The 22,602-nt window shown below is 51.9% G+C and overlaps 1 protein-coding gene across 1 annotated transcript in view; it reads left to right on the top strand.

Annotated features, from left to right (window-relative positions):
• The window catches only part of ADAMTS16 (ADAM metallopeptidase with thrombospondin type 1 motif 16), a 157,440-nt gene extending 138,181 nt beyond the window's left edge, over positions 1–19,259 (top strand). The window contains exons 19-23 of the mRNA XM_058564379.1: positions 5,229–5,430; positions 5,605–5,799; positions 8,150–8,374; positions 18,102–18,249; positions 19,039–19,259. Coding sequence (XP_058420362.1) covers positions 5,229–5,430; positions 5,605–5,799; positions 8,150–8,374; positions 18,102–18,249; positions 19,039–19,154 — 886 coding nt within the window. The 3' untranslated portion in view covers positions 19,155–19,259. The remainder of the gene's footprint in view (positions 1–5,228; positions 5,431–5,604; positions 5,800–8,149; positions 8,375–18,101; positions 18,250–19,038) is intronic.
• The last annotated feature ends 3,343 nt before the right edge of the window (positions 19,260–22,602 follow it).

The raw sequence follows: 22,602 nt of genomic DNA, 5'->3' as shown, positions 1-22,602 counted from the left end.
CTGCGGCGGCCCACGGTTCGCCGGTTCGGATCCCGGGCACGCACCGACGCACCGCTTGTCAGACCATGCTGTGGCAGGAGTCCCATATAAAGTGGAGAAAGATGGGCACGGATGTTAGCCCAGGGCCAGTCTTCCTCAGCAAAAAAAAAAGGAGGAGGATTGGCAGATGTTAGCTCAGGGCCGCTCTTCCTCACCAAAAAAAAAAAAAATGCTGAGGTAGAAATCGGGGCCAGTTCCTGGCATTGCCCCTAGAAGGAGGCATCCAGCAGATAGCCAGAGGGTCCTGGCCTGCCCAGACAGCGTCCTTGACATCCATGCAAACAGCTCGCAGTGGAGGGGGATGAGTGGGTGCTGTGTTCAGCCCGTTGCTGTCATCCCCTAATGCACTTCCTGCCGAACGTGAGCAGGATTTGGAGACTACGTGCATCGCTCCAGAAGGTAGAGTCTGTGGGCAGAGTGCAATGTTTGTCCAATAACTGGCTATATCGACACTGTTCTCTTACACTTTTGATTACCAAGATCATTGGCCCTTTCAGAGCTGGACTTCTGCCTCTGAACTTGCCTGGAGTGTCTCTGGCACCCTGTGATACTGGTGAAACGTCCTTTGACATAGACCGATAATAAATTCCCAAATCAGCAGATGGGGCAGGCCAGCTAACGGCCTATGGCCACCTGCCAGGTGGGCTCAGGAAATCAGATTTGCTCCTTCCTCGCCCCCTCAAGTTCTCTGACCTCAGCTTTCGGCTTACAGCCTACGTGAACTCTTTAACTTAACTTGTTTTTTCCCTGTAGAAAAGGCAGATTTTTCTAACTGGCGTCTGTTTATTGTTAGATGTGCATTGTTATCTTTAAAATATTTCATTTAGAAAAAAAGTGTGATGGATCTCAAATTACTTGCACATGTGAAGGTGCTGTAGTTTCATATGAAGACAAGGTCCTTCCGTCTTCAAAAATCACGCAATACCCATCCCTTCAGACTGCGACCCTGGGCCAAGGACTGAGTGTGTGAGTGTCCATGTTCATAGTCGCAAAAGTCTTTGAAGATCATTTAGGAAAGTAAAAGTGGATGATTTGATTAAGAACAGCCTACTTGAAAGTTGTGACGGATACACCTACGTGTAGAGCCTGACTGATGTGGCAGAAGCCCCCGTAGTTAACGCTGTACTTTAGTGCTCTCTTTCACTGTGTCTGGCCGCACCTCCCCTGAGCTAAATCCAGCCATGAACACCTGATACTTATCATGGCCTTCTCATAGGTTTGTGTTGTGTCACGGTTCTGCCCTGTCATTATTCCATGCGTCTATTGAGTTAGGAAAGACTATTCCCTAGAAGGTCAAGAGGTATTCCTGAAAAGAGCACTACAGAGTACAGTTAGTCTTGAGACATCAAAGAGAATAAACAGAAAAAGGAAACTGAAACTAGATTCTAAACTGAAACTAGCAGTGATGTGCTCTCTGAGAGACTGACTGGTGCTAAATCCAGGATAGCCCTTGGAGGGCTCTGGGTGGGCTCTGCTTTGAGCAGCAGGCGCTGGTTCCCGTGAGGCAGGGGGCCTCTGAGTCTGGATGGTAGTTCCAGCACCCGGGCTGCCTGGCTGGTGCTTCATGACAAGGTATCTTACTAAAGCCAAATACCTTTGTTGGAAATTTGCATTTTCAAAGGAAACATTAAACAACCAAAAACAAAATGTTATTTTTTAAATTGAGAGGGGAAAGTTATTTTATTAAGAAACAACTCAGGACTATTGGCCATTAGGGATGCTGAATATTGAATAAATGGCACCAGGGAATCCTGCCCACAGTGCTGAGTGATGGCCACCTGTCGTGCAGCACTGAGCCCTCAAGGGGAGCCCTGGGCCGGGGGAAGTACCCCGTGGCTGGGCGGCTGAGTCCTCCAGGTCCCACCTGGGAAGCCTGGCTGACTTGGGTAATACCAGCCACCTGCTTTGTTCCAACTGGTGGACGTAGGAAACACAGAGCAGAGTGGGACAATATGACCACTGCCTGGCTGCCAAACACCCCTCGCTTCTGCTCCCGGAACCTCAGACATCAGCACAGAAGCTCGCGTGGATTCTGACTCTCTCATGAGCTGAAATCAAGCATTTCCCCAGAGCTCTGCCCGTGAAACAAAACAGACACTTGGCGTTTCCAGATGCCCTGTGAACGATCTTTGTTTAGGAGGGTTTCTTAACGACATGCCATTAGGAGAGGGCAGAGAATGGATCAACCCCTGGAACAGCTTACGATGATGGAGACAGAGGACTTAACGAGGCGGTGTGAAAAGCCGGAGAGCAGCCAAGACGTCTTTGCAGCCCCAGTGTGGACACACCAATTATAATTTATAAGGCTGCAGGGTTGAGAGAGCAAATGTAAGAAATTGGAGGAAACAGAAAAACAACAGAAAAGCCACCGTGAGGCTCCAAGTGCAGAATCATCACAGCCATGAGGCCAAAAACCGATGTTGCATAACAGTGATGCATAATATCCATGGTATAACATGAAATAAAACACACTGATCTTGTTGACGCTGCAAAATGGAAGCATTTCCACCATCGGTATGGAACAATTCCCACAAGCCTGACATGGTTTCTTCTTATATGAATAAAACTTGGCGTTACTGTTTTTTATCATTCTCTTAGAAAATTGTTCAGGGGAAATACTTGGTATAAATTAGTTCAAGGCTTCTACAGGGTAAAACTCTCATGTGACAACTCAGCCTAAAAGTGCCAAGCAATACGACAGGGCTGCCAACAGTCCTGGGGAGGGTTCACTTCTGTTTCCTATCCACAAAGCATCATCAATGTCCCTCTCCTTCTTCCACCACCTAAATTATCCTTAGAACTTTCAGAAGAGTCCAAGCACTGGCTCTAAAAGTATTTGGGTCACGGACTCCTAGGAGAACTTGAAGAAAAGTGCTGGGCATTTTGCTTAGAAATCCTAACAGGCAGGGCACACTGAGAACTGGTATAATTTCAGGATGTTCATGGATCTCCTGGAGCATGGAGCCCAAGCCGTTTTGCCTTCTTTCCTTATTTAGCTATTCACATACCTTGGTCCATACCGTGAAAATTACAGACTCGGGAAATATGTTTACAAATGCTTTGCAGTGTAAGAAAAATGCTTGTTTTAGACATTGAATTTTTAAATGCCAAATTTAAAAGTTGCATATACTGCCTGCCCTCAACCACGTTAAAAAAAATATTTACACACACACATACACACACACACACACACACACACACACACAGAAAGCACCAGAAGCAAATGTGAGAAACCCATTACTGTGGTTATCTCTGGGTAGTCTCTGTCTTCTCTTTAGGTCTCTCTGTGTAACTCGGGTTCCCACACCTCAGTCCTCACAAAGCCTCTCCCGTGGTACGGGGCGTTTCGAGAGGCATCTCATGACCTCTTGACCAAGGCTTCTGGCTGCTGCTTTAGTGCCCCGCCTGCGTGTGACTATCAGGGTGCAGTGTGGGGGGAGGGGATGGACCTCACGAAGCCAGAGGATGAACCGGGGCACCTTCACAGATCCTGAGTTTTACCTCAACACTCAGGAGAAAATCATTGTTCTGTTAACTCCTACTCCAAAATGCTGCGGAACAGAAGACAGAACGTTCCTCTCTGGGCCCCCAGAGCCCTCTTCGAAGACTTGGCTGGGGACAGAGCCTCACGGGCAGCTCCCCTGGCTTCGCTGTCCCTGAATGACCCCCAACACGACCCACGCTGCATACTGGGAACTCGGCGAGGGGGAGGCATTGCTGGCGATCGTGCTCCTCCCTGCAGGAAGGTTGGGCTGTGCTGTCTGAAGGAAGAAGATCGTGGCTTCTCCTTTCCCTTCAGTGCTGTTTTTCCACAACCACTAAGGTGGAGCCCCCTGGGCCCCAAAGCTTTCCACAGAATTTTCAGTTTTTACTTAAGTGCCCTGAACAGGAAAACAAATATGAGTGAAAGCCATCAAGTCCTCTTAGAGTCCAAGGGCTGTCTCCTGGAGGGAGCCAAGGCCTTCCAGCCCAGTGAGTTCTCATTACTGGACCACATTTCACCTCCTGGATCTCTCTGTCCTCACATGCCCCCCCAAGTGTGTGCCTTACGCTCTCCTGAAGGTGGACTTGTACAAGCCAGCTGACAGCCTTGTAGACATACCCAGGCTTATCTGAGACCAAACAGTGGTGCCATTGGGCTGAGCCCAGACCCAACTCCATCCAGCCTCCATCATCTGCCAACATACACATCGACAAGGAGTACTTTTATAACCAGAAAAGAAAGAAAAGTTGCTTTGAGAGATGATATTCTCGAACATCAACAGCTGCTAACAAATTGAAAGAAAAATGAGCAGATGTTGTTAGCTTCCTACTGGCAGTTATCGCTTTTGAAGTCATCACGCAAAAAAAAATTTTTGACTGACTGAATCTGATAAAGCTTCTAGATCTAACTACTAAATTATAGGAAGGACAGAGGAACGTGTTAAGTGATACCACAGAGATGTCATTTGCAAAATCCTATAATCGGCCAAAAGAAATCTGTGGAGACTCAGTAAGGTGAGTAATCCTTCTGTAATAAATACATTGAATAGAAAAATAAATGAGATTAAGGAAGAACCTATAGATTAAAAGGGAAGAAAGACACGTCAACCAATTGCAAAGTGTGGGCTTTATTTGGATTCTGAGTCAAACAAGCAGATTAAATTATAACATTTATGACACAATTGGGAATGGAACACTGAATATTTAACAATAGTAAGGGATTATAGTTAATTTTTTAGACGGCATAATGGTATTGTGGCTATGTTAGAAAAACAAAGACTCCTTATCTTTTAGAGATGTATATTGAAATATTTACACATCTGGAATTTGCTTCAATATGCTGTAGGGGTTGGGGGCATAAGTTGATAATCTTTGAAGTTGAGCAGAGCAGACGGGGACACAGAGGCCTTTGTTTTTGTATTTTGAAATTTTCCATTTAAAAATAAAGTTAAAGGGAAAACAGACACGCTGTGAATACAGATGAACCTGAAAACTGGGAGAGGGGGAAGAATGACCATCAGGAATGCTGCTAATCAAGGAAGTGACGGCAACCTGGCCAGGGAGACCCCTCTCTGGTGACTAAATATAATCACAAGTAGGTAGACTGCAGACAGGAAATGATGGGGCCGATGCCCCGACAGACATGCCCCTCCTCTCCTGGAGAGGTGGCCCTGTCCCTCACCGCAGGTCTCTCTGTCCCCTCCCAGTTGGTCCGTGGGGAACTGGAGCGCCTGCAGCCGGACGTGCGGTGGGGGCACCCAGAGCCGGCCCGTGCAGTGCACACGGCGGGCACACTACAAGTCAGAGCGCGTCCCGGCCAGCCTGTGTCCACAGCCTGTGCCCTCCAGCCGACAGGCCTGCCACGCTCAGAGCTGCCCGCCCGCTTGGAGCACCGGGCCCTGGGCAGAGGTAACTGGGGCGGGGTTGACATGGGGGGGGCGGCAGCTGGGCCCCTCCTGTGGAATGCAGAGCTGGATCCTCACTGGGCCTCACAGGCCAGTGGCCTGGGACCCACCCCACCCCCACCCCAGCAGGGTCCAGTTCATTCCTTGCTGGGAGCTGGCGCTTGCTCTTTCTGCGCAGTGCTCACGAACCTGCGGGAAGGGATGGAGGAAGAGGTCCGTGGCCTGTAAGAGCACCAACCCCTCCGCCAGGGCACAGCTGCTGCCCGACGCCGTGTGTACCTCGGAGCCCAAGCCCAGGACTCACGAAGCCTGTCTGCTTAAGCGCTGCCACAAACACAAGAAGCTGCAGTGGCTTGTGTCTGCCTGGTCCCAGGTAGGTGCGCCTGGGCTGGGGGAACGGTGGACCAGCTCTCCCCCTCGGGGCTGCCTCTCCTGGCTTTGTTTCACTGCTCCCCGCTCCTATTCCTCCGAGTCTCTGGTCCCCCACCCCAGCTTCAGGCAGCCCTTCTGGGCCTCAGTCAACCTCAGGGCACCTCACTCCTTGAAGTCTCCTTTGGCTTCCGGATCGAGTCCTTCAGGCATCTCACCCAGTGGCATGCACGCGTCATCACCCAATCAGTACTGAGCAGAGGACGAGTGGGTGAACGGGGTGCGAGTGTGAGGGTAGGAGGGCATTCATCACGCTGTCAGTGGGGTGGTGGGGACCCACCTAACCCCAGAACAGCCACAGCAATTTCCCTGGAAGTGCTGACCTGGTGTAGAGCAGGAGGAGGGTGGATTACCCTGAGAAGAGACAGGGAACTCGTTTCCTGAGACAGGTGTCCTTAGGCAGTCTCCATGTTTGGGGAATAAACTACTTATGTTGAGTTTGCTGAAATCCATGCCTTGTTCTGCTGAAGGCTGGGAAGCCACCTCAATTTGCATTGTTTGGGGTCTGTCCTGGCCCTGCTATGCTGAGACTAACACTTGCAAATGTGAGTTTGGAGTGTTCAAGATTTTGTGCCTCGCTTTAGCCTAAGTGAAGGCCAGAACACTACGTGAGGGTGCAGACAGAGCTGCCACCTCTACCCAGCACAGCATCTCACACCAGGAAGGGGACATTGGGACGGCCCCATGCCAGCCCCCCTCTACTGGTGCAGCTGACACGCAGGGGGCTGCCTGAGGGGCATGTGCGAAGCTCCTTAATCGTGGAGTGAATCAACTCAGAGATGTAGTTGTTAATAAAGCCCCAAAGGACATCAGAAAGCTAACAATCCACAGAGTGCCAGCAGCAACCCACCGAGCTGGCCCCGTCTGAACGGGATGTTGAGAGACCCCCTCCGTAATCCCAAAGCTGGACTCTGCTTTTCCGCAGCAACCGTGGGGAGAGAGCCCTGAGCTCCCCAATCTTGAGCTCCTCAGGGGCAGACCTGGGGTCTCACCCCGCCCCCACACCTCGAATGATGCCAGTTCAGGATGGCGGAATGAATCAGTCAGTAAAGGGACGGCTGTGCTGAACAGGGCATTTCACCCCACTGAGAACCGTTTCAGTTTGCCACTGAAAAATAAAAACATGGCCGCTCGATGAAGTAAGCCTGCCATCGCTACGGAAGAACTCACTTGGGACACAGGAATGTCAGCGTCTGGTCAGACAAGTCGCACTGTCATTAGAAAAGACCTTTCTTTCTGTGCGTATCCCCAAAAGTCGAGTCCATAGGAAGAAAGTGACCAGGGCTGTATAATCTGTGGGTGGTAACCAGGTGGAGAGTCCTCACTTTGAATATTTAACACATACACACACACACAACCCAGAGCTATTCTCTTAGGCACGGCCCCAGCAGGCACTCAAGAGGGGTCTTCCAGCTCGGTCTCCACCTTGGCATCAGGCCCACCGGGAACACACCTGTGACCCTAAGCACGTGAGTGCGAGGCCAGACCCCAGCAGGTGCCGCCACCTGGCTCCCCGCTTATATAACCCGCAGACTCTTCAGCCCAGATGGAATCGCCCATCGGGCTCAGCATCACCCACACTCCCCAGTCCAAGGCAGCGACCTCTCTCCCGAGACCCCGGAGCCCGGCCCCGTGGTACAACAGTGCGCCTTGCCCTGCTGTGTCCTTCCTGCTCCACAGGTGGCGGCGGCCTCTGCCTGGCCTGCTGGCTTGCCCAGGGGCCCACTGCACAGTGGTGACAGCTCTGGCTTAGGGCATGCCTCAGTGGGCAACAAATGGGTTTGCTCTCCCATGCGTCTTGCTCTCTTCACGGGCGACACTCAGCTTTCTGGGCTGGCTTTGTGACCCCTGGGTGTCTTCTGCCCATCTCTGCTTTAGGGCCAGCAGCGTCTGGAGTTGGGTGGTGTTAATCTCTGGAGATATCGGGTTGACCTCACGTCCTTGTGTATTAAATTTCAGTGCATTCTGATGTCAGTTACAGCCCAACATTTTAATTTCCCAGTGAAATGACAGCTTTATAATTACTCCCTTCATGGTTTCTGACTGCCCTGCCCTTATACGTGCTCCAAAGTGCTAGGCCTCTGTGACCTCAAGATTCTCCTTTTTTTATGACAGATACTGTAACGCCTTTTTAAAATGCTGAGGTCCCATAAATTTCACTGAATGTTTTCACTTATATCAATGTCCAAGCTGATATCATCCGGACACATTTCAACTCAATGATTTTGTAAAAGAGACAATTACCACAGAAGAAATATTTTTCACTCACGTCTTTTGTTTTCTTTTATTTTTAGTGCTCTGCTACATGTGAAGGAGGAACACAGAAGAGATTCTTAAAATGTGTTGAGAAGTACATTTCTGGGAAGTACCGCGAGCTGGCCTCGAAGAAGTGCCTGCACTTGCCGCAGCCCGGCCTGGAGCTGGAGCGCGCCTGCGCCCTGTTTCCGTGCCCCAAGCCTCCGGTGCACGCAGCCGCGGGCCCCCCGCGGCCCGGCTGGTTCGCCTCGCCCTGGTCGCAGGTAGGGGCTCCAGGTTCCCGAAGAGTGGGCGGGCAGTGCCCCTGCTCCGGCGTTGGCAGCGCGCTAGGGTGGGCAAGTTTCTGCGACGGTGCGTCCCCAACACCACCGAGCCGGTTCCTGACCCTTCTCTCCAGAGCGCGCGCGCACGCCCGCGTTCCTGGGGGCGGGTGTGGCTTTCCCAGGGTGATCTCCAAATGATACTGAATCCTCAGGGCACGTGTGCTTTGTTCTAAGTCGTCACCCAATTAAGTGTAGGAAAATGTAGTGGGTTTGGTAAAAGCTGGGCGGAATTCCCCAGAGGCGAGTGTGAATGGGGATGAAGTACGAGATCAGGAATAAGTAGGTGGTTGTGAGATTATACTAAATTAGCCGCGAAACTGCGCAAATGAGAAAGAGGGTGGAGCCCCCGAAAATGATCATGTCCTGCCTGGGCCCTCGGACAGCCAGCCCAGGCTGAGTGAGGTCTGCGGGATTTGTCTGGGGCCTCCGTGTCCCCCACCCCCTCTTCCTTCCAAACTTCCTTGACTCTGAGGAAGACTTCTGCTCTTTCTGTAGTTAACCGCCCTCCTTCCTCCCTGGTCCAGGTCTGGGCTCCGCACACTGCGCCCCGCTCCCCTCTCTACGCGTGGTTCTGCCCCTCTGCCCTGTGTCTCAGATCCCTCCCTGTCCGGGGTCCACGCCCCCACTCCTCCTCCTCCTGCTGGTATTTCTGCTCGCAGTCGGAGTATACCCAGGCCTGGGGGCTGCGAGGGGCTGACCTGTCCTAAGCTATCTCCCACTGGCCAAACTCTGAGCGCCCACACTGCTTGCGTCTGCCCAGGAGGGGGCGCTTTGCCTCGATCCGCCTGGGGCGGATCCTGCCACGTCAGCCTGGCCCCTGGGGTGCCCTGCTCTGTCCCTGCTCTGGGCAGCACAACAAATACCAGGTTAGAGCCCCTTGTCATCACGGGCACACTGCGGAATGGTGGTTTTTAGGAAGCAAATGGAAATGATGGTTCCCCCCTTATAAAACACCTCGGTCCTGGCCGGGTCGTCATAACCGCCTCACGTGACATTTGCTCCAACATGCCCATGGTGAAGTCCTAAGTTTATCAGATGCACAGGGGCATCTCCCCACCAAGAAGCCCCCGTCACAAAGGATCTTCTCAGGGCCCACGGGGGGGTCCTTCATTGATTCTAGCAGTTGATCCCAAGGACCCCTGAGTTGATGTCTGTCCTCTGTCACTTTCAAAGGAACATTCCTGCCTTTGTCTCTCTTCAGAAATATTTCCCAAAAGGTTTTCTCAGTGCCTGGTGCTGTAGGAGTGACCCAGTCAGCAGCATATGGCCCGGCCTCCCCTGCCCACGAAGTCGTCCCCACCTGGAGAGTGACCCAGTGTCGTATCTGCCCATTTACCCACTCACTCACTCTTCGTGCCAAGCCTTTCCCGGGAGCCTGCACTGCTGGGGGCTGCTCTGAGCTCTCAGCATAACTGTCCCTCCCACAGAGAGTGGGGGCGCCCTGGCGGGAGCATGCCCACACCCCCAAGCTTCCAAAGGGGAGCCCCAGAACCCTGTGCCAAAAGGAGGCAGGGACAGAATACAGACCCCAGAGTGGAGACGCCTCCTGCCCTGGATCTTGTGCTGTTTGTCCTTCAGTCTGGTGAGGAGTCAGAGGTCATGGCTGCCCACCTGGACATGAGCTGCTTGAGAGCAGATATGGTTACAAAATAACCATTGGGACTGAGGTTCACCCAGAGATTGCTTTGTGGCAAGCACTATGCTAAGTGTTTTACATGTATATTCTGTATATTTGCCTATGTGTGTGGATACATAGTACATATATACATATTATATATATGTAGCCCCCAGTGCCTACCAGGGCACCTCGTCCATACGAAGTATTCAGGCAATGTTTGCTGAATGTGTGAATTTTAAAGGAAAAACAAATTCAATGAGTGAGTCAGGGCAGCCACTTATGGTCTTTATTTAGAGAACTTTCCTCTCCCAGCACAGACAGTCAAAGACACACTTGTCTCAGGGTTTTGTTTTCATCGTCTATCAATACTGTGTGCTCTGTTGAGAGACCCATGTGTAAGGACATCATCCTGAGAAGCCAAAGGCAATCCTCACTCACCAGCCACACGCCTTCTCCCTGCTTGCCCGGGGCTGAACTGGAAGCTCACACACCCATCTAGTGTGGCTGGCATGCCGCAGGCTAGAGCGTGTGTCTCTGGTCACCATCGAGGATCTCCCCGAGTCTGTGTTCCTGATCAGATGAGGGAGGAGAGCCCCCTCACAAGAGGGCGGGGGCAATGCGGCCTGACAGGCTCATAAATAGTCGCCCACGGTTCACTTCCCGGTCAGCCTGCTGGGTCCCTCTTCCCTCACAGAAACAAGTAACTGAGTTTGATTGGGTAAGATTTATTAAGGATTTGAAGAATTCCTGGTATTGACTGCCAGCTGGGCAGGCTGCTAAATGGGCAAGGTGTCCCTTGTCTGCACCACCTGTCCTGGAATGGACATCGATGTCCAGTACTGGAAATCAGGGCCCACGGGGTCAGGTGCTTGCTGAGCGCACCAGCCAGGGTGGAGGCACAAGGAGTGACCAGGAACTTATGACCCAGTGAAAACACACGCTCTTAGCCAGACTGGACCGTTGGCCCCCGACTTTGACCAGCTCTCCCACAGCCTGAGTCCCCTCCCGTGTTTTCTCATCCTCCAGACATGAGCCTGTTTCCACCCGGGAGACCCCATCCATGCTTTACAGTCCACCTTTAATCCCTCTGGGCACAAAAGCCCTTCCCAGAGCCCCCTCCAGCCTGCCGCTGCACATCTCTCCTCTCAGGAGGCCCACCTCACCATGTCATCCACGGTGTCCTGTGTTGAACAGTGTCCCTAAAACTCATGTCCACCCAGAACCTCAAAATGTGACCTTATTCGGAAATAGGGCCTTTGTAGATGTAATTAGTTAAGATGAGGTCATCCTGGATTAGAGCGGACCCTAAACCCTTACAAGGCCGTGTGAAGACACACAGACTCAGACGGGGGAGAGGCCGTTAGATGACAGAGGCAGAGGTGGAGCGGTGCAGCTACAAGCCAAGAACGCCAGGGATTGCCGGCAGCCGCCAGACTCTGGAAGAGACATGAGCAGATGCTCCCTCCGAACCTCCAGAAGGAGCCTGGTCTGCTGATATCTTGACTTCAGACTCCTGGCTCCTGAACTGTGAGAGCTGCTTCCGTTATTTTAAGTCACCCAGCTTGTGGTCATTTGTTACGGCAGCTCCAGGCAACTATTACGGTGGTGGTTTGTGTCCTTGTCCCACTGTGTTTCTTCCCGACCCCCAGAGAATGAGGTCCCAGTGGGCAAGGGCACGAGGCCCGAGGCCTGTGGGCAGGCGAACAATAGGAGTTGAATCTGACAATACTGTAGTGCCTGCCACCACTGGGCCTTCTCTAGCCGGAGAAATGTGGGGCTCAGAGGGGAGACCTCAAGGTTCTGTGCATCGCGGTCCACTGATGCCAGGAACGGCTGAGAGGTGACAGGCTTGCTGGCTCGTTCACTCCTCACTCTCCTGATTCCCCACCCAGCAGGTAACCCCAGCTCTGCATCCACGCTCCCTCAGGGGTGCCTACCACCAGCACTTATAATTAGCAGTCCCCTCCTGAAAACCCAGCCTTGACTAGGAAACTGGAATGCACAAATTCAACAGAGCAAAAATGGCACACAATTATTTTTATCTAAGCCCAAAGGAAACAGACAGAAATATTTATCAGAACCAACTTAATCCATCGTGGAGTCTTTTTTCAATATTAGCTAAAATTTTATTAGAATAAAACTAGTTCAAAATCCCCTTTAACTGACGCCACCACTTCTTTCTATTGGATCTTTGTCTGTGTCCGCGTGAGCCTGGGGCTGGCTATTCATCAGTAAACTTCTTACAAAACCGTGACAGCCCCCGCCATACCTCTGGTGCCTCTGCCAGAGTTCCCGGTTCCAGTGTCTGAGCTCTGCAGAAGGGAACCGTTCCCTCAGTCCTTGGCGGAAGAGAGACCCTCCACCAACGCTACACGCCGCCCCCAGTGTTCCAGCTCCACTTACGGTTCTGTGTATCTTCAAACCCAATGTAGCTTTGTCATTTAGAAATGTATGAACCCCTCCCCAAAAGTAGTCAAATTAAAAATAGTTCAGATTATTGGAGCAGGCTTGCTGAGCTTGAGCTATATATGCCTTTCCCATTTCCTATTTTAAATAGACCAGAAGTATCATTAGCTACACCCTTTTCCCAGGTGACCCCTTGTAACTTTCTTCTGAGCGCACAGTCTTCCCAGCAAGATGGAGCTAGGGATGAGCTAGGAAGCTGAGTCGAGGTGTTTCTTGGGCAGACACTTTGCTTTCTCTGTCCTTCGAGAAGTGTGGGTCAGAGACAAATAGAGGTGGTTTCCTGAGACCATTGCCCCTCTGTCGATTGGGAAGCTGAATCCATTCCCCACCCTCTGCTGCCAGGCCAGTGTTCACCCCACTGTGCTCAATTCAGAGACTTCAGGCAAATTTAGAAAGAGAAAAACAAGGTTTATCATTATCGAATTTAAACCAAAACCTAGAACCTAAAATACATCTTTCATAGCTTTCACCAGTCTGAAATATTCAATCTGTTTGTCTAATAAGTCATTTTTATCATAGGCTGCCTGATGGTTTTATCCAGTGTGATTCATCTTTTATGTTCTGAGACTGTAACTTTTTGGGAGTAATAACTCAAAGGGCTATGTTTGCCATGAGCACTGGTACCCAAGACTCTGTGACCTCGAACTGTGGGAAATTGTCGGGCTGTAATGAATGGCCGGTGCCTGGCTGAACTTTGCCCCCAGACAGGTTTATTCTTGTAGCGGTTGAAAGGTCGTGGTTTCTATTATTTGATCTGCAGCGTTTCTGTTGGTTTAAATGGCTTTGCTTGTCATCACATTGAATGTCGTGTCACCTGGTAGGACCGACTTAAATCGTGTGGTTCGTTTGGGCTTAATGTCTGGTGTCACATTCTACTCTGGTCTGGAAATAGCTTCAGTGTGAACACCTGTTGGACTGTCTGTCTGACTCCACATGAGAGATGGGGGTGTATCCTCAGTGCTGGAGTGTTTGGCCCTGGCTCCTTCCAGGGCGCTTCACCAGGACTGTGCACAGATTGACCTGGAAACCCATGGCTCTGAGGGGCAAGGAACCGTGTCACAGACAGTCAGTATGGTTTTCTACCATGGCAGTTATGACTACAGTTGTATCCAAGTTGTATCAAATGCACACACACGGGCAGGCCATGCACACACATATACACAAGCATGTATACACACACCCGGGCACACACACACAAAGGCATGCACACACATAGGCATATACACACAGACACACGTGGGCACACACACACAGGTATGTGCACACACGGGCATGCACACACTCAGAGACACACATGGACACACAAAAAATGGGTAGAGACTTCAGCAGGCTTGGACTGGGTGAATGTGTTCGGTCCATCACAGGATGCTGCCCTGCACACATAGCCAGTTGCCCACCGCTAATAATTCACTGCTGAATCTGCTCTCATCGTCGTGCAGTCATGGGTGGTGCACAGGAAAACAAGGACCATCTTGCTGACGCTGATGGATGAGGTCACAGTACTTGCCGCCTGAGTTGGAGGAGTTTGTAACTAATTGAATTTGTACAAAAATTCACAGCCCCGTTTATTTTAGAGCAGAAGTTGTCATAATAAGGCTACTGAGGTTTGTGCTACCCATGCTGAACCGGGTAGACATCTGGTCTCTGGGAAGAGCTACTCTGGGCAGAAGATCCAGACTTGGAGAGACAGGATGCACCCACTGAGGTCTCAGAAACAGGAAAGGAGAGGTTCTGCAGCATTTCAATGTTCTGGAAAATTTGTGCTCAGTAGATGTCTTCAGTTATAATCCCTGAAAGTCTGGGGCTCATGCAGCCTGCTCTTTCAGAGCGTGCAAGTCAGCACGGTGGTCTCCCAGGTGAGGAAGGGGGTGCTGTTGCCCTTGAGAAGGTCAATTAATCCTAGAATGGCAAAAGGATCCTACTTGCTGACCTCGGAGGCCGTCCCTTGGATCCTGCTTGACACTTTTCCACATCCAGTACCCCAGTTGGACAGTCTTGGAAAGAGGCCCCGGCTCACCTTGAATGGCCCCAGCCCTGGGTAAAGGAGGCAGGCTTGAGCTGAACAGCCAGACGCAGAGTGAGGGGTTTTCTAAGGCACCCGAAGGTCCTGGCAGCGGTGGAGAGGCCAGTACAAGGATGTCTCTCCAGAGCACGGTGATGTTCCTGTGCACGTTCTGCACCCACCCGCAAGGGGCCTCATCCCCCTCCACAAACAGACACAGATTGACTCACCCATCCCACAGGCTTATCCTTGCCCTCCAGGAGTTTTCACACCAGTAGGAGCCACAGACCTTAAAGAAACATCCACAGGAAGGTAGCAGAAACAGCTGTGACAGCACAACGAGGGGTCTAACGCAAGAGGAGGGTTCCTTTAGAGTAGGGTCCCATGGAGGTCCTCTCCAAGGCTGTAATGGGACTTTTAAACTGAGGCCCTGAAAGGTGAGCAGAAGTAAGCAAGGTGGGGGCGGGGTGAGCGGGAGCAGTCCACGTGACTGCAGGATAACAGTGACCACCAAGGCCACACGTGGGAAAAGTTGCCGTCCCTTTCCAAGAGGACTCACATGTTTGCAGTCGTGCCAGACATTGGCTCTATGCACCACTTTTGTTGGATTTAGATGTAACTGAAGTCAGTTCCGAAAACAAAAGAGAAGGAAAAGTACAGAATAAAGGGCATTTGCCGGTGCAATTCTGATCGTCTAGAGCAGTGGTTCTGCAAGTGTGCCCTGACCGCCGCACCCGCAGCAGCGTGGTTAGAAATGCAGGTTCCCAGGTTCCAGCCCGGACCTGATGAAGCCCGGGGTTTGGGATGGGTTCCAGCAACCTGTTTTCACAAGTCTGCAGGTGATCCGAAGGCACTGCTCTGGAGGTGGAGCCAAGAGGAAGGGGGTCTGGACAGGTGGCCACGGCAGTTGTCACTGTGCGCAGGTCGAGGAGCAGGTGCAGGTCACCATCACCACTCAGCACACTGGCCTCCTCTGTCCTGCCATCAGTAGGAGGAGTGGCCTCAGATGCTCAGGTTAAACGCCAGCAAGCTGAGGGAGACACCACCGAGTATCACTTTTCCCAAAGGCAGTGGGTTGTGTGACTGGCCCACCACACCCGCTGGCCTCCTGGTCTCCCACACGCTCCATCCCCTTGGTCTCCACCCAGGAGTCTGCACAGTTGTCAAGGGATCCAGGTGATTCTTAGCATCAGTCTGTTTGTGAATCGCAGATCCACTGGAAAATCTGGAAAGTGAATTCTCAACACCCCTGCTGAGTTTTAAGTCATTATGTTTGTGATATCGATGAACAACTTGCATTTTTTTTTCCTTCCTGGGAAGAAAAGTGAATAAAAATGTTCAGCTTTCTTCTTTTGCTTCCATCTCCTGGTGTTTCACCAGCTTTATCAATGAAACATCTTAATTCTTTCAGTTTAAATGAAGAGATGCAAATTTTGAGAAATTTGGAGGCTTTTTAGCCCAAAAATATTTTTCTCATGGGAATTTTAGAACTCTCTAGCCCAGTGCTTCTCAAACGTGGTGTGCATATGAATCAGGCAGGGATTGTGCAGATTCTGAGGCAGAGTCCGGGGGAGGCAGGGATGCTGAGTCAGCACTGCTAACAGACTCCCAGCTGATGCCCCGGGCTGCTGGTCCAGGACTGCAGTTTGAGCAGGGACGTTCTGTGAGTACCCTGAGGAAGGGGAGATTCACTTGTGTCCACCACTCAGTATCTAGTGCCTAGATCAGTGCCTGGTACAAGGGAGGTGAGTGATTCGTATTTGTGAATAAAGGAATCAGTGACAAAGAGTCAAACCACTTATTAATTATTTTGGCACTAAGCGATGACAAATGATGGCCAGATCTCTTGATTTCTAATTGAGGCATAATATCATTAGCAAGAATGGAATTCTGCCTCAGCTGCTGCTGCTGAAAGAAATCCAGCTCCTGGGCAGGAGTCATTGTCAATACCTGTGGATGTGGGTGTGACCAGTGAGAAGCTCTAACGGCTGTCCCAGCACAGCCCTCGCTCCTCAGGTTCCCAGCTCACGGTCTGAGCTGCGGGAGGGTCTGAGACGCAGAGTCAAGGTGCAAAGGCCAGATTGTGGTTCTGCCGGAATGTTCAGAAAGACATACTAGACAATGGGAACATCTGGCTCTGTCGTGGACGAGCCTGATGATTCAGAAATCAGACATGAATCCGCCCAGAACATTATTTTTTCCCGGTTGCTGTAGTCGCATGTTGAAACTGTATTACTGGCAGCCTTTGGATGAAATTGGTTTTGAAGAGAAGGGGGTAAGCCTCACGGAAATGTTCCAGACCCACGGGCTTATCAGCTGACCCCCTGCATTTTCACCTCCGGGGCCCCAGCCATCCTTTACCTACAGAGGAATAAAGAACAACTCCTTCAGCTTATGAGTTTTCAAGACTCTTGTTTTCAACTTCTGTCATCTCAAGGAGCAGACGAAGGTGTTTTACTTGCTCCATCACCGAGTCCCTGCCCCAAGGGATTTAGAAAAGCCACTTTGCACGGCTCTAATTGCAGCAGGTCCTGAGAAGGAGGCAGGAGAGCAGCTGGCTTCTCACTTGCAGGCTGATCTTGGCCGTGGAAAACCAGCCCCGGGGCTGCTGCCTTAACTTGCTCGAATGGGGTCCGGGCACACTGTCCTGTACACTTGGGCGAGCAGCCTGAGTCATGTATGTCCCCAGTTCTGCACGGCTTTATCCTCACCTTTTAAAGCAACCGTTTAGCTTACACACCACACACTGAGATATGCAAAAGGTTATCTGATCCCACCTTCTCACAGGTGCTCCTTAATTGACTACATTCTTGACATTTTTGAACTCATACCTTGTTTGAGCACAATTTACATAATTCAGTCTAGACTTCGAGTAGCTTTGTTTTCCGGCAGATTAACTGCTGCGGGTTTGGGCTCCTCTGTGTCTCTGATTCCCCCATCTCCCGATGTCTTGCCCACAGTTCATCTCAGATGGACTCACTCATATACTCTGCGGTGTGTGCGCCCGGCCAGCTAGTGAAAGATGATCTAACCACTGTGCTGCCATTCTTTCCTTCTCTAGCTCTGCTGTGCTATTGTGCGTTAGAGCACTGGGGGGCCTCCGTGTCAGAAAACAACACCCCTAGGGGGATGCGGATGCAGTAACAAAATGAGCCCAGGCATTCAGCTTGTGTGAACTTGGGGTCTAGAAGGGGCTTAGTTTTCCCCTGTCTCTGTGGGAGTTGGCTTGTCAAGCTTTCCCAGTCAGGAGCAACGGGTGGCTTGATGATGGCATTCCGTGAAAGGCTCTGTCTTCTTCACGCCAGACCCACAGCCTGGCAGGCCCAGGGGATGACCCCAGTATCCCCAGATATGCGCCAGTTTCCTTGTGTCCATCAGACTATCAATGACTGAAGAACATTCTAGACTTCCAGGCACTTCTCCCCTCCGTCCATACCTAGGATTGATCCGGAATCTGATCAGCCACCCGCAGTCATAGAGGGAGACCGCCTTGAGGAGTCGGGGGGGAGGGGGAAGCTTGGAAGAGGGGGTGCCCGAGGACGGGGCAGCCATGGTGACTGCCGTGCGTGTGTTTCTCGCAGTGCACGGCCAGCTGCGGGGGCGGCGTGCAGACGAGGTCTGTGCAGTGCCTGGTCGGGGGCCGGCCGGCCCGGGGCTGCTTCGTGCACCAGAAGCCCGCAGCCTCCCTGGCCTGCAACACTCACTTCTGCCCCATTGCAGAGAAGAAGGGTGAGTGCCCGGAGCCCCTCGGCTTGACCCTGGCGTTTGGGGTGGGGCTGTCGAGTTTCTGCCTCGGTCCCTTAGAAGGCCTGAGGAAGAAGGGTGCTGCTGGTTAGAGGGCCCTAGATTTTAGGCCTCATGTCTGCTGTGTCCATCTTTTCATCTCCTCGTTTTCCCACGAAGTGGCCCACAGAGCACACCACTCATTTCTCACGCATCTCCAGAAATGACATCAGTGGTGGTGAAGTAAGTCTAGCTTTAGGAAAACATGATTGCTTTTGTATTTCAGTGGTACTCACCATATTCAAAAAGGGCAATTTTAAAGAAAGCAGTCTTTTTTCCTCGGTTAAGCAGAAGCTCACCTTATTCATTGGGCGTTCTCTAAACACCTTCCCCGTGCACAGACCCTCACGTGCCTCAGGGGTTGGCAGAGACCAACGGCCTCTCTGGCGAGGCTTCTCGGAGAGAAGATGGAGCTGGAGAGAGGGGTGGTTTGGTTCCCTCAGAGAGTCAGTCAGTCGAAGTTCAGTGGACAGAGGGCCCATGGTCTCGGGTGGGTGAGTGGTTAAGTGGGTGGGATTAGCGCAAAAGAAGAAAATTTCAGTTTTGCAGGGACGTGCCAAGAAGGGTCTTGTGAAAACAGCATGTTCCCCATGGCCCTCTGTTCCCTGAAGTGCCACCTACCCTGGGCAGCTTCAAGGCAGTGACACATTCACCTCCATCTGCCAGCCACAGTCATTAGCTGGCAGCGTTAGGGCGCTGGGCAGGCAGCCTGACATGGAGTTTGCTCGTTTCCAGATGCCTCCTGCGGAGACCTCTTCCACTGGTGCCCCCTGGTGCCCCAGCACGGGATGTGCAGCCACCAGTTCTACGGCGAGCAGTGCTGCAGGACGTGCTCCAGATCCAACCTGTGAGGCGCGTCGGGCGCATCCTGGGCAGAGGCAATGCCTGGTTTCAGCACAGATGAGCTGCGTGGTCTCCATCGGAGTGTGTCCAAGGAAGACCGAAGCCGGAAGAGGAAAAACTCTTTGACATGACTGTGTGTGTTTGTGTGTGCGTGTGTGTGCGCGTGTGCATGTGAATCGGGAGTCGGAACGCGTCCCTGTGTGCACACGAAGGCGCTCTCCTGTTCGGCTGAGGCGTGGAGGCCGGCAGCAGGGCCGACTCTGCAGGACGGGAGCGGCGCTCGCAGCGCTTGTGTTTAGGCCACATAGGTCAGAAAGACAGGCAGAGCTGACCTTGCCCAGCGCCACATGTGCGGTGCTGTGTAAACACGAGGACAGTCCAGGAAAGGGGAACAGGAACAAAATATCACCGCTCAGTGCGCCGCCTCCCTCCCACCTCGGAGGCCCTTTCCCGAGGTCAGGAATACCGCCTCCGTCCCACCAGGAGAAGCAGGTGGCCACAGGTGGTGGGACAGCTCCCGGGCTGTGTCCCCAGGCCTCCTCTTCCTTGCCCCCGAGACCTGAGTTTCTCTACACAGGGGCCTGGTGCCGGTACGGGGGCCGGGTGTCCTCTCTGGGGGCCTGACCTGCCCGGAGAACCTGGACTCCGTCCTGATTCTAGACTTTGCTCTGGAAACGGGAACCGTGAAATCCCGCTAAGGTGCTTCTGTTCTTTCAGATGCTCACGCTGGAGGAGAGGGTCTTGTATTGTATGTGTTATCTTTCTCAGTTATTCACAAGCGAGTGTTCCTCTTTGAACCCATTCCTCAACGCTTTTCTTTTTTAAATGACAGCATTACAGATTACACCAGAATTAGAGAATTGCCGGTTACACCTAACCCTGCCGTCCTAATGAAGGGTGGTGGTTGGTCCCAACCACTGGGATGAATATCAGCTGACATGATGACCTCAGAGCCCTGTGTTTCATTTGTGTGTGTTGTGGGTTTTTTAATTTTTTTTCCACAAATTTGGTTGTTTTGGTAAGACCCATTCAGAAAGAAGGCCAACAGTTTCCCGGCGACAAGCTTCCCGTCGGCCCCCAGCATCCCCCTATATTGGTGCTGCTTTTAGTTCTCTTTCCTGCCTGTAGCTCCACTCAGAGTGGGTGCCTGGATATTTATATTTGCTGAAGTTTTATAATAAATTTTATATTGTACAGTGTGCTTCTGAACTGCTCATGGTTCTTCACTTCTGAGATCCGAGGGCTGTCACAGAGACTGGGGAACTGGTCTCAAAGAGAAAGAAATGAGCTCTTGAATCTAGTGGAAGGTGCTGGCAGGGGTCTGAGGAGAAAGTGCCCCCAAATGAGGAGGCTGCAGGAGAGATGGCTGGTGACCACGGATGGTGGCGGCCAGCGTGGAGGTGGATTGTACTCTTGGGGCCAGCTAGTCAGGTGACCGACTTTTTCAGCTACCACCGCAACCTGAACTGTGCAGGTGTGGCCTCCCTGGGTGGTGCCATGATTCATTAAAAGGCAACCCCAAACCCTGTGATCCTTGTTTTATTAGTCAGGGTTCCCTAGAGAAACAGAACCAATAGGCTGTACACACAGAGAGAAGGCGGGATTTATTAAGGAATTGGCTCACATGATTGTGGGGGTTGGCAAGTCCAAAATCTGTAGGGCAGGCAGCAGGCTGGACATTCAGATGAGAGTAGATGTTGCATCTTGAACCTGAATTTCACAGGGCAGTAGGCTGTAAACTCAGGCAAATTTTCTATGTTGCCGTCTTGAGGCCAGATTCCTAATTCTTAGGAAAACCTGTCTTTGCTCTTGAGGCCTTCAACTGATTGGATGAGGCCCACCCACCTTATGGAGGGTAATTTGCTTTACGCAAAGTCCACTGATTTAAATGTTAAATGTTAATCACATCTATAATATACCTTGACAGCAACATCCAGTCTGGTGTTTGACCACACAACTGGACATCATAGCCAAGCCAAATTCACACTTAAAACTAACCATCACACCACTGCCCCTTGGCCTGGATTAAAGCAGTCCTAAATGGGGCCCCAAGAAAAGCTGCTGCTGCTCCTGGGATTACGGTGGACCCCTGCCCCGTGGAACATCAGCTGCCAGAAGTGCAGCTCCTGGCATGGCTGCTGCGGTAGCACAGCAAGCCGGCACCACCTCAGCGAGCGCATGGCCCCCCGCCTGCGAGATAACCCCACTCCCACTTTACAGAGAGGAAGTCGAGACAGAAAATATGTGCAGCTTTTCCTGGGGTCACAGGCAGGCGGGGCTGAGCTGGGATTCTGCAGGACGCGGGCAGCTTATTCCAAACACCACGAACCATTGGTTCACCAAGGCCCTGGGGCAGCTCCCGGACCTCTGTCCTTCAAACGGATTTCCAGTAATCCTTCACTGTTGTTGTCAATCACCCTTCATTGGACGCCTGCTGGCCTGGGTCGGTGAAGGATGCAGCAATGACCGGGCGAGATCCTGCCTTCAGGGACTTCTTGTTCCATCCAGGAAATAACATAGGGCTGCAAAGCCATATATTGCAAAGACAGGGACAGAAAGGGTAGGGAGTGAGGGGATGGCAAGTAGATGGGGATTCACTCCTGTTAGGGAAGGAACAAGTAGACCCAGAGAGGGCAGCCTTCAACCTGGGCCCTTAAAATGGGGAGAAAAGTGCTGGAGTCTCGGGGGGCTGCCTGGGGCCCTGAGACTACCAGCCCAGCACTCTCTCCATTCGGGCATCCTCTCTCTCCCTCAGGCATCTGCCCTTTCGTCTGGTCTTACACCCACAAGGGATTAGTGGGACGTCTTGCTTGGTCTGGGCCAGTCCCTGCCCAAAGCCTCATCTGCTCCCTGTTGCCAGCATTTTAGCATCAGAACTGTACCGGCTGCATCCACCCTGACATTTATCTAGCGTTGCTGCGTGCCAAGAACAGAGATGAACGCTGCACGAGTAAAACCCCACGTGTCCCTCACAGCCATGCCCCTGTGGGGACGAGCATGCAACTTTCCCATCGACTGCAGCCTGCTCCCCGTGAAGCCCCCTCGTCCATCCCGTGCCAGCCTCGAGGGCTCTTCTCCTGTCTCAGTGCCCCTCACGGGCTTTGTGAACTCTCCTGTGCTGCCACTTGCTGCCCTGGAGTTCTGGGAACCCCTCAAAGGCATGTGACAAGTGCAGTGCCTGCAATTGTCTGCTCCCGTGTCCGGGGCTTGCTCTACCCACCCCCAGTGCTCTGGAAATATCTGGACGTTGGAGAATCTCTTTCCATCTGGAGTGGTGGGACTGGGGATTTTTCTCAACTTGACTTAGTTTCTCCTGAAAATGTTTGTTCACAATGTAGTCTCAGTACTTTGAGCTGGAAGAAAGTTCTAGGTGCAAAGCTTACAGCTCCCACAGGGATGAATTCAAAATCGTGGAAAGGGAAAGATCCCCCCCACCATATCGCCCCCTTTTATGAA

Source organism: Diceros bicornis, chromosome 20, assembly GCF_020826845.1.
Source record: "Diceros bicornis minor isolate mBicDic1 chromosome 20, mDicBic1.mat.cur, whole genome shotgun sequence".
NCBI lineage: Eukaryota > Metazoa > Chordata > Mammalia > Perissodactyla > Rhinocerotidae > Diceros > Diceros bicornis.
Note: the sequence above shows the minus strand (reverse complement) of the source record. Positions and strands in the feature narration are given on the sequence as shown.